General features: G+C 41.6%; 1 protein-coding gene across 2 annotated transcripts in view; it reads right to left on the reverse strand.

The window, feature by feature from the left end:
- LOC143029620 (monocarboxylate transporter 10-like) overlaps positions 1-12,500 on the reverse strand; it is a 144,843-nt gene that overhangs the window by 36,578 nt on the left and 95,765 nt on the right. Inside the window, exon 5 of one of the 2 annotated variants that reach the window (XM_076192368.1) lies at positions 3,479-3,686. In XM_076192368.1, coding sequence (XP_076048483.1) covers positions 3,479-3,686 — 208 coding nt within the window. Of the gene's footprint in view, positions 1-3,475; positions 3,687-12,500 lie in introns of both variants that reach the window. The other variant, XM_076192367.1, reaches the window with a different exon arrangement.

Raw genomic sequence — 12,500 nt, forward strand, 5'->3', positions numbered from 1 at the left:
AGGAGCTTGAGGTGGTGGTGGTGGTAGTGATGGTGGTAGTAATGGTGGTGAAAGTGGTGGTGGTGATGGTGGTAGTAGTAGTGGTGGTGAAGGTGGTGGTAGTGATAGTGGTTGGTTTTGTGGTGGTGGTAGTGGTGGTGATGATGGTAGTAGTGGTGGTGGTAGTGGTGGTAGTGATGTTGGTGTTGATGATGGTGGTGGTAGTGGTGGTGATGGTAATAGTAGTTGTGGTGGTAATGTTGGTGAAAGTGGTGGTAGTGATAGTGGCTGCTGTTGTGGTGATGGTGGTAGTGGTGGTGATGATGGTGGTGGTGGTGATGGTGATAGTAATGGTGGTGGTAATGTTGGTGAAAGTGGTGGTAGTGATAGTGGTTGCTGTTGTGGTGATGGTAGTAGTGGTGGTGGTAGTGGAAGTATTAAATTTTGTCGGAAATATCCAGCGGTTCTATCTTTAGGAACAATATGGCGACGAATGTAAGGTGGAGAAAGGAAAAGAAGTCACATTAGTAGAAGTTAAAAGTGATCAGAGTTCCTTAGTGAGTGGAGACTAGTCTCCAATCATAAAAAGAATGCTGAGTGACTCTGGGCCGAAGGGGTGGCACGAAAGTCACTAAAATATTGAATGCATAAAGCGTACAGTCAATACATCCATACGGGATGATAGTGGTGGTGATTTTAGGGGTGGTGGAAGTGGTCATTTTTATTGGTGGTGGTGGCAGTGGTGATTTTAGTGGTGGTAGTGACGATTTTAGTGGTGGTGACTTTACTGGTGGTGATAGTGATTCTAGTGGTAATGGTGGTAAATATTTTATTGGTGGTGATTTTAGTGGTGGTAATGTGATGGTGGTGGTGATTTTAGCGGTGGTGATAGTGATGTTAGTGGTGGTGGTAGTGATTTTAGTGGTGGTGGTAGGAATGTTAGTGGTGGTAGTGGTAGTGATTTTAGTGGTGGTGGTAGTGATTTTAGTGGTGGTGGTAGGAATGTTAGTGGTGGTGGTAGTGATTTTAGTGGTGGTGGTAGTAATGTTAGTGGTGGTGATAGTAATGGTAGTGGTGGTGGTGGTAGTAATATTAGTGGTAGTAGTGATTTTAGTGGTGGTGGTAGTAATGTTAGTGGTGGTGGTGGTAGTGATTTTAGTGGTGGTGGTAGTAATATTAGTGATGGTGATAGTAATGTTAGTGGTGGTGGTAGTAATATTAGTGGTGGTAGTGATTTTAGTGGTGGTGGTAGTAATATTAGTGGTGGTGATAGTAATGTTAGTGGTGGGAGTAGTAAAGTTAGTGGTGGTGGTAGTGATTTTAGTGGTGGTGGTGGTAGTAAAGTTAGTGGTGGTGGTAGTAATGTAAGTGGTGGGAGTAGTAATGTGGTGGTGGTGATAGTGATTTTAGTGGTGGTGGTGGTGATAGTGATTTTAGTGGTGGTGGTGGTGGTGGTGGTGGTGGTGGAGATCGTCATTTGTGAGCCGGGGAGGTCTTACACATGTAAAGGAAGAAAGGGCTCCTGTGCGCAGAGGTGAAGTAATCATCTTTATGGTCTCTCTTATGGACAGCGGCGGGTGAGAGGAGACAGACAGGGAGACAGAGAAAGAGACAGACTGAGGAGAAAGACAGACAGACAGACAGAGAAAGGCACGCCAAGGCATACAAAAGCGGAGGGGGGGGGACGGAGAGAGACGGACCGAGGAGAGAGACAGACAGATACAGACAGAAGTAGAAAGAGAAACGGGAAGTTAGACAGAGAAAGGCACACAAAAGCATGCGAAGGCAGAGTCAGATAGGGAGAGGGAGGGATGGGAGTGTGTGAGAAAGAGAAAAAGAGAGAGAAAGAGAGAAAGGACAGGAGATGGGGAAGTGGAGAGGAGGAGGGGGAATGAGTGGGGGGGAGGAGGGTAACTGGAGCAAAATGAAAATTGGTCGGGGTGAGGACAAAAGGCAAATCACTTTTGAAATTGGAGGGTTACTATATTGTTGGTGTCCCCGAGATTAATAAACGGTGTGTGTGTGTGTGTGTGTGTGTGTGTGTGTGTGTGTGTGTGTGTGTGTGTGTGTGTGTGTGTGTGTGTGTGCGTGTGTGTGTGTGAGTGAGAGAGAGAGAGAGAGAGAGAGAGAGAGAGAGGACAAACTTCAACCCTAAAAAAAAGAATGAGATGGGTTTCCTTAGCTGAATAAAATCACTTGGTGAAGCACAAAGGGATTATTCTACATCCATGCCGCACACACAAAGCATACTTGGCAGTCTACGGGTACGTCCACAGACGTCGCCTACATGTGATGACCTGAACGCAGCGATGGAACCTGAGAGCCCCAACGTTGCCGACACTTCAGAGCAAGAGGCAGCCCGCAGGGGACCAATCACCTTCCATGTGAATCACATGTTGGCAGTTTAGTGTAATTCAGTGGTTCTCAACCTTTGATTCGTGGACCGTTAGTGGGTCACTGAGGTTCACAATTTGGGACGAAAGTCAAAAAATAGTGGGAGTTGGTGGGTGTTTAGTGATTCAATTTAGTGTTGAATTGGTCTCTGAAAGATTAGAGAACAGCGATACATAAGTGTAGGGGTACTTGAGGAATTAGGTTGAGATCCCCTCTGTGGATGCACCCTTAGGGCCGCGTTCTAGGTCGTTGAATGAGTGCCCTAAGGTCGCCCAGAGTGCCTCGAGAGTTTGAGAAAAAAAAATCGTATTGTCAGTTTTCTTCATGAAATTAATGATAATCACTGATTTTTTTTTTGAGTAAAAGACGTTTTAGTAAATGACGTAATTGATTAATGACAAGTAAACGAGGTTACTGACTTATTGGTAAATGACAAGTTATCGAACTCTTAAGGCGCCAGGGTGACCTTAGGTTCTCAACAAACGAGTTTGGACAAGTCCCCTAAACACTTTACGAGTCCTGGTCCTTCCCCCAATTGAACAAAACCGTCGTGACAAAGAACAAAGGTCCCTCGACTTCGAAAGAGCTTTTTCGAAGGATCTCGTGGGCCCTCAAACACCCAAAGAACCCTCGACTTCGAGAGAATTCTTCGACTTCGATAGAGCCTCGAAGGATCTCGTGGACCCTCAGAAACCCAAAGAACCTTCGACTTCGAGAGAATTCTTCGACTTCGAAAGAACCCTCGAAGGATCTCGTAAACCCTCAGAAACCCAAAGAACCCTCGACTTTGAAAGAAGTCTTCGACTTCGAAAGAGCTTTTTCGAAGGATCTCGTGGGCCTTCAAACACCCAAAGAACCCTCGATTTCGAGAGAATTCTTCGACTTCGAAAGAACCCTCGAAGGATCTCGTGGACCCTCAGAAACCCAAAGAACCCTCGACTTCGAAAGAGCCCTGGAAGGATCTAGTGGACCCTCAGAGACCCAAAGAACCCTTCCCATTACGAAAGACCCAACGCCCGAGGGCTCCATTCATCTGGATAAAGGACCGCAGGACCCTGGAGGCCTTAACGAAGTGGGCTGAATGACGTCATGTCGTGCCTACCACCTTTGACGGCTGTGAAGGCGAGGATGGAGATGCCGCACATGAAGACGGAAGCTTGGCACAGGTATTGACGACCGATGCGACACTCGGTGTTCTTCTGCAGGATCATAAACCCGAAGGCACAACACCCAAGGGTCCACCCGAGGCCCAAATACGTCTGCAGGAGGAGGAGGGAACCGTCCTCTAGGCCCTCTTGCTGTGCCTGATGTGCCTGTAGAAACAAAGGGGGAGGGGAAAGGTTCCGATGAGATAAGGCTGGGCTATCTGTGGTTTAAAGGCGATAAGATTTAGGGCAGTGCCCTAGGGATCCAATTTGGACCTTGATGCGCCTCAGGAAGGACGGGACTATCCTCTAGGTCCTCCTGGAGAGGGCAGAGGAAAAAAGTTCCGATGAATATACTCGATGAACAGTCATCTCCTAAAGTTCTGCCGCCCGTTCTGAACATTAACTATGCCAATTCATTCTCAAGGTTCTAGGTTTTGTTGTAGTAATGGAATCTAATTGGCAAAGATATAATTTTCTATATATCTATCTATATACTAAATGGTTTCCTCTCCCTTACAAGGGAGGTATTCAAGGCATACATTCATCCAAATATATTAATTAACTTGCCACAAACTATATGAAATATGTTTCATAGTAATGTAATCAGTGTATTGGGAAATACATGATAGCAAACGAGGGTGGTTTGAATTGGATAGTTGAAGACTTCGGGGGACAGTACTTTAAGGGGTGACTGTACAAAACAAAATATTTTGTTGTTTCCATGAAGTTCTGAATACAAGGTCAGCATCACTCGACCAAATACTTTTTTCTGAAAATATGTAAAAATGATAGATAGATAAATTAATATACAAGTAAATAGATAAATAAACGAATAGAAATTAATAAGTAGAAGATTATTAAATTCATAAAAATATAAATAAATAAATATATGAATAGATGAATAATATATATTAATAAATAAGTGAAGATTAAAGATGTGGATTGCTTCATATGGGTAAATTCTTAAACTAAAAATTCGCATTGACTGTTACTGTTATCATTGTTAGTCAAATTCCCATTCTATTGGGTGGTAAAATAATATTGCGTAAGGAACTTTATAAAATCTTCGTTATTGTATAAAAATCTCAAAAATTCTTCTCTCTCACACACGCGCACATACACACACATGCATGTACACACACACGCTCAGACGCGCGCGCGCGCGTCAAATTACAATTTTAAGCAAAATTTTTAAAGAATATCGATAATTTTATTCTGAAAAGTTGTTTTGTAGATCATCGGAGGTGTCGGGCCTCAAATTATTTTAGTATTTTGTTCCCAATAACCAGCGTTTCTATCCAAGGGGGACAGTATTGCACAGAAGTTGAAGTCATAGAGACAGTCAAGGAGAAACTCGAGGAAGACAGCAGCAGAACCACGGAGGGAGATTATGAGCTGGGTGACTCTGGTCCATAGGGATGTCCCTGAAGAACTGGATGCACACTTGCGCAGTCTGGATGGGGATCTTCCCAACGAATGACGCCATATTCCCACCGAGATGTTTCAATATTGATCTGCCGTGAATTTGCTCTTCTTGTGGTGATACAGATTTGGTTCTCAGAATTCTGATTAATGTTTACATTTACTTCCATCGTTTCTATCTCTTTATATATTTATTTATCTATCTATTTATTTATTCATTTATTTATTTATTTATTTATTTCTCTATCTATTGTCTTTTTGGCATTTCTTCTCCCATTTTGTAATAATAATGCTCTTCGTCTCACACTTCTTCTGTAACACAGCATATGTGGGTCATGAATACCATTGGACATTTCAGGTTTGAAGATTCAATCGTTAAGCTTGATTGATTCTTCCTGTAATGGTTCACAGGATGGCTCGTTTCCCTTTGACGGCGTGGACCACTCAGAGATGTGAGTTTCTGATGCCGTGAACTTAGTTCACAAAGGAGTTTGCCAAAGGAATTACTACTGTAATCTAAATTGAAGTTAAAATTTTTATACCATCTGAGTTAACTTCATCATGAAGTTCCAAACTTGTCCATATGGTCAGTAAATATGCCTTGGTTTGATTTTTTCTTTGAATAGTTTGTGAATATGCTTATATTGCCTCTCTGCCTTCTGCCAAATCATTTACATATGAGAGGAACATGACTGGTGCTAACAGGGATCCCTGTGGTACTCCACTTGTGTGTGTGTGCGTGTGTCTGTGTGTCCTTTTTGATTTACATAAACATAAGTTTATAGGGGGAAGTTTATGTCAAGATCTTCTACGAAGTTAGAATCAATTTCATTGGCCTGGTTGCGATGGAGTTTACGAAAAGTTAAGAAAAAAAAAGGCTTGACTAATAAGGGTCATCGGGTGCCAAAGTTATGTAGACAGCGATGGAAGTTCAATGTGATACAGAAGGAGGAGGACAAGGAGGAGGACAAGGAGGAGGACCAGGAGGAGGAGGAGGAAGAAGAGGACCACGAGGAGGACAAGGACGAGGAGAACGAGTTTTTGCTCAAACCTGGTCACTTGAGCCCCTGCAGGGAAATGAGATTCGTCTTCGGGGGGGGGGGGGGTGTGGATGGGGGGAAGGGGGAGGAACAGGGGCATGGGGGTCATCTCGTGGACTTTTGGTCACGTTCCAAACCCGACCACCTTCTGCACCCGTCGACCAGAATGCCTATTGTCGTAGAATCGAACATAATCCTCCCTCACTCACTCCCTCACTCCTCTTCTTCCTCTTCCCCTTTCCTCCTTCCCTTCCTTCCTCCCTTCTCCTTCTTCCTGTTCTTGATCTTCCTCCTCCCTTCCTCACTCCTTTCTCTTTCCTCCTCCCCTTCCTTCCTCCCTTCTCCTTCTTCCTATTCTTGATCTTCCTCCTCCCTTCCTCACTCCTCTTCTTCCCCTTTCCTCTTCCCCTTCCTTCCTCCATTCTCCTTCCTCCTGTTCTTGATTTTCTTCCTTCCTGTTTCCCCTCCTCCTCTTCCTCTTCCTCTTCCATGCTCCTCTTTCCTCCTTCCCTTTCTTTCTTCTGTTCTTGATCTTCTTCCTCCCTATTTCTCCTCCTCCTATTCCTCCTTCCTCTCCCATGCTCTTCTTTCCTCTTCCCCCTCCTTTCTCTTGTTCTGCTTCTTTCTCCTCCCTCTCTCTCTTCTCCTCCTCTTCCTCCTTCCCCTCCATCCCCCTTCCCCCTCCCCCTGTTCTTGCTCTTTCTCCTCCTCCTCTTCCTCCTTCCTCTTCCTTGCTCATCTTTCGTCCTCCCCTTTCTTCCTCCTATTCAAGCTCCTCCTCCTCCCTCTTGTGCCTCTTCTCCTTACTCCTCCTCCTCCTCCGTGCTCTTCCTTCACACTCTTCCTCCTCTCCCTTCCTCCACTTTCCTCTTACTCTCGTTCTTCCTCTCCCCTTTCTTTTCCTTCTTCCACCTCTTCCTCCTACTCCTCTTCCCCCCTTCCTATTCGTACTCTCACTACCTCCTCCTCCCCCTACCACCTCCTCCTCTTCCTCCTCCTCCTCTCCTTCCTCTTCTTCCTCCTACAGGTTTCCCTTTTCCTCCACCACTTGATTGGTTCTCCTCCTCGTACTCCTCCTTCTCTTCCTCCTCCATTTCTTCCTTCTCTTCTTCCTATTCCTCTTCCCCTTCACCCGCCATCTTCCTTCTTCCTCTTCTTCCTCCTCCATCTTCCTCATTCCTTTAATTCCTCCTCTTCCTCCTCCATCTTCCTCATTCCTCTAATCCCTCCTCTTCCTCCTCCATTGTCCTTCTTCCTCCCTCTTACTCCTCCCCTTCCTCAGCCATCTTCCTCTTTCCTCTTCTTCCTCCCCTTCCTCCTCCATCTTCTTCCTTCCTCTAATTCCTCCTCTTCCTCCTCCATTTTTCTCCTTTCTCTCTTCCTCCTCCCCTTCCTCCGCTATCTTCCTCCTTCCTCTTCTTCCTCCCCTTCCTCTTCCATCTTCCTCCTTCCTCTAATTCCTTCACCTTCTTCATCCCTCTTCCTCTTCCTCCTCCTCTTCTTCCTCCTCCTCCGCATCCCCATTCCTGGTTCCCATCATGCCTCTCTTCCAGGAATCCTTCTGTGGTCGTCGTTGTCTTCGTCGTCTGTCTTCTTGCGACGAGTGACGCAAACAAAATCGGGTGATTTCCATATCCTCAGATTACTTATGAGAAAATGGCTCAGCGTCGGCGTCGTCGTCGTCGTCGTCGTCGTCGTCGTCGTCAGGCAGTCGAAGAAATTAATTGTCGCCAAAACCGGCTTGCAATGAAATTCGCAACATTTGCATGAAAATACTGTGTGTGAAAAATGTGCATCTGACTAATAATTATTTCAATATTGGATGTATGTATATACATATATATGTAAATATATGTATATACATACATACATATACATATGTGTGTGTGTATTTGTGTATATATAATATATCTATGTATATGTATGTACATAAATATGTGTGTATATATATATATATATATATGTATATATATATATATGTGTGTGTGTGTGTGTGTGTGTGTGTGTGTGTGTGTGTGCATACAGAAGATCCGTATATTTCGACCACTATATGTAGCCCTCTTCAACAGGTAGATACATAAAATAAAGTTGAGTACAAGAATAAATCTAGCTCAGAGGGGTACAGTTAGGGGACAGGGAAAAGGGGGACTCAGGTTATATGTCCTTGATGAGGTCGCTATCTGTCAACCTTCACCCCGACCTCATCAAGGACATTTAACATGAGTTCCCACCTTTTTCTCGCCCCTAACTGTACCCTTCTGAGCTATATCTATTCGTGTACTCAAATCTATGTATCTACCTGTTGAAGAGGACCACAGATAGTGGTCGAAATATACGGATCTTCTGTTTCTCTTATATTCTCCGATAGTGGGTTAATAAGTCTCATACATATATACAGTATATATATATGTTTATATATATATATATATATATATATATATATACATATATATATACATATATGTGTGTGCGTGTGCATGTGTATGTGTATGTGTGCACGAACGCACACACGTGTACACACACACACACATACACACACACACACACACACACACACACACATACACACACACACACACACACACACACACACACACACACACACACACACACACACACACACACACACATACTGTATACGCTCGGTGTTGCAGTATTGCTGTTCTCGACCGCTAATTCAGCGATCCGGGCTCGAATCCCGACCAGAGCTGAAAATTTCAGCATCGCTGCACTGCGAGCCGGCACTCCTTCAACTCTGGTGGGCAAAGAGCTGTGGGCGCGCGCGTGCGTGTGTGTATCTGTTTAAGTTCACAGTATTACCCATAGTTCGGGCCATATATGAGCTCTGAGCTCTCCTCCGGGTGAGTAACAGCTGTTGATCACAAGCACTATTCAAGATCATGGCGAATTACATACGTGTGTGTGTGCGTCGGATTCTGTTAATTATTTCAATCTATTTGATCTATTTTTATTTTCTTATTTTTTTAGGTCATTATGGCTACGACTATGGGGATAGGGGGAAAAGGTAGCGACCGTTTTAGCGATTAACGGCTCTTTGGTAGAGGCAATAGGGTCGAGTTTTGATTGGCTCTCCATGATAATGAGCTAATGGACGGCAATAACGGTTCAATAGTTCAGTTATGTGATGAAAAATTGATGAAACGTGAAGATATGGTTATTAGGGGGGACCTTTGCCAAACAAACAAACGAACTGAATACAAACAAAATGAATTGAAATAGAATTCAATAAAACATATAGAAAAAATAAAGCACACATGAAATAGGACAAAAATAAAACACAAATGAAATAAGACAAAAAAGAAAACACAAATGAAATAAGACAAAAATAAAGTAAAAATGAATAAATAAATAAAATAGAGAATAAGATCAAATAAACTAAAACAAACTAAAATGGAATATAATTGGGAGACATTTCGTAAAAAAGGCCAAACGTTTTTAACCAGATTATAAACCATCCCCTCGGCGGAGGTTGAGGTGATGGTGGTTCGAACCCTGCCACCGGCGAGTTGAACCACGGGTATGGCTCATTAAATTCCACGCTACAAAGTCCTCTATCTATATATACATCATATCTCTCTCTCTCTCTCTCTCTCTCTCTCTCTCTCTATATATATATATATATATATATATGTATATAGATATATATTTATATATATACATATATATATATATATTTATATATATTTATACATATACATATATATATATATATATATATATATATATATATATATAATTGTGTGTTGGGGCTTGAGCGTACATTATGTGTGTGTGTGTATGTGTGTGTGTGTGTGTGTGTGTGTGTGTGTGTGTGTGTGTGTGTGTGTGTGTGTGTGTGTGTGTGTGTGTGTGTGTGTGTGAGAGTGTGTGTGTGCATTTTTGTCATCCAGTGGCCAGTTAGCAAGTCAATATCTGGTCAGTTTGGAAAAGCCTCAATTTGCATTGTGTCCGAGCGACGGTCGGGCCTACGACAGTTTCGAGTTTCGATGACGTCAGTTTCGCCCACAGCAGAACTGTCCGGCTGGTCACGACAGTTTTGTTTGTTTATATATCTATTCATTTATTTATCTGTTTTTGTATTATTTTTTATCTTTTTATTATTTATCTATCTATATATATGTATGTATATATACATATATATATATATATATATATATATATATATATATATATATATGTGTGTGTGTGTGTGTGTGTGTGTGTGTGTGTGTGTGTGTGTGTGTGTGTGTGTGTGTGTGTGTGTGTGTGTGTGTGTGTGTGTGCGTGTGTGATTGATTCACCTTGGTCTTGGGTCACGTGTTGGACTTGTGATATATATGAGCTTAGAGCTCATATATGACCGATCTATGGGTAATACTGTGACCTTACACGCACGCACCCTCCAAACTCCCCGCTCACGAGAGTTGGAGTAACGACCCGCTGCGCAGCGATACTGAAATTATTTCCGGACTGATCCGGGTTCGAATCCCGCCAGCGTGTGTGTGTGTGTTTACCTAGTTCTATTTACCTAGTTGTATTTTACGGGAAAGGGAGCTATGCTCGTGGGGTCCCGTCTTCATATCTCATTTTATCTAAACTATTTTTAAATTCATGTATTGTTTTTGCACACACCACTTTCTCATCTAACTTGTTCCAACTGTCTATTACTCTGTGAGGAAAGCTGTTCTTTTTCAGATCTCTTCTATAGCTGTCTTTTTTTATTTTCTTTCCGTGTCCTCTTGTATTTCTATCATCCCATTTTATCAGATTCTCTCTATCAGTAATTTCTATGCCTTTCATGATTCTGTAAATAGCTATCAAATCTCCTCTCTCTCTTCTTTGCTCTAGTGTCTGTAGTTCAAGTTTTGCCAGTCTCTCTTCATATGATAGTTTTGAGAGTGTTGGTGCCAATTTTGTAATTGCTCTTTGTATTCTTTCAAGTTTTTTTATACATTTTTTTTTGTACTTGGTGACCATATCGTTGCTGCATATTCCAATCTTGGTCTTATCAGGGTGATTAGAATTTTCTTCACCATTTCTTCATCCAGGTATGTAAATGCAACTTTGATTGTTCTTATTAAATTATAAGTTACTCCAAAAATCTTATTTATATGTTTCTCAGGTGACATATTATTCATAACAATGACTCCCAGGTCCTTCTCATTTTCTACTTTTTTTATTCCTTCTTCTCCCAATTTATATGATCCTGTTATTCTGTTTTTGCTTTTTCCAAATTCCATTATACTACACTTTTTTGTATTGAACTCCATCTCCCACTTCCTACTCCATTCCTGTACTTTATCTAGATCACTCTGTAGTGATTCACAATCTTCTTCCGTGTTCACTCTTTTCAGTAGTTTTGCATCATCTGCAAAGAAGCTCATATAGCTTTCAATTCCTTCATCCATATCATTAATATATATAGCAAACATTATTGGGGCCACAACTGTTCCTTGCGGAACACCGCTTATTACTTCATCCCATTTTGAGTGTTTGTCTCTTATCACTTCTCTCATTTTCCTTTCTTGCAAAAAATCTTCCATCCAATTAAGCAGTTTGCCCTGTATTCCTCCTTCAGTTTCTAATTTCTTAAGCAACTTCTTATGTGATACTTTGTCAAAAGCTTTTTTTAGGTCTAGAAATGCACAATCAGCCCATCCATCTCTTTCTTGTATTATATCTATTAGCCTTGAATAGAAACATATTAAATTGGTGACGCATGATCGTCCTTGTCTGAATCCAAATTGCCTTGGATTTAACACGTTTTTTTTCTAAATATTTTACCCATCTACTTTTGATAATTCTTTCACAAATTTTTGCTATTGTACTTGTTAGGGAGACTGGTCTATAGTTGTTAGGGTCTTCTTTATTTCCTCCTTTATATATGGGTACTATATTTGCTTTTTTCCAATCTTCTGGAACTTTTCCTTCTTTCAAGGAACTGTTTATTATGCTATGTATTTTATCTGCCAGTTCATTCCTGCATTCTTTCAAAATCCAGTTTGCTATTTCATCTGGTCCATGCGATTTTCTGACATCAAGATTACTCAAGTGTTTCAATATTTCGTTCTTTGTTACTTCTATTTCTTTCATGGGAGGGACTTTCTCTTTCCATTCGATCTCTTCAGGTTGTATGTTCTCCCTTGTAAACACTGATTTAAAATGTTTGTTCATAATTTCCGCCATTTCAATTTCCTTTGTGTATTCAACTCCTCCTTGTCTTAATTTCTCCAAGTCTTGTTTGTTTTTCAATTTGTTGTTTACAAATCTGTAAAATATTTTTGGTTGATCTTTACACTTTTCTATGACATCTTTTTCATATTTTCTCTTTTCCTCTCTGCATGCTTGTACATATTCATTTCTATAACAAGTATATATTTTCCATTTTTCAGGCCTTCTGTCTTTTTTCCATCTGGTCCAAGCTTTGTCTCTTTTGTCTTTTAACTCCCTACAACTTCTATTGTACCAGCATTTTACATATTCTTTTTCTTGTTTTTGTCTTGGGACATACTTTTCC

Source organism: Oratosquilla oratoria, chromosome 11, assembly GCF_046742065.1.
Source record: "Oratosquilla oratoria isolate Oo_2021 chromosome 11, ASM4674206v1, whole genome shotgun sequence".
Lineage (NCBI taxonomy): Eukaryota > Metazoa > Arthropoda > Malacostraca > Stomatopoda > Squillidae > Oratosquilla > Oratosquilla oratoria.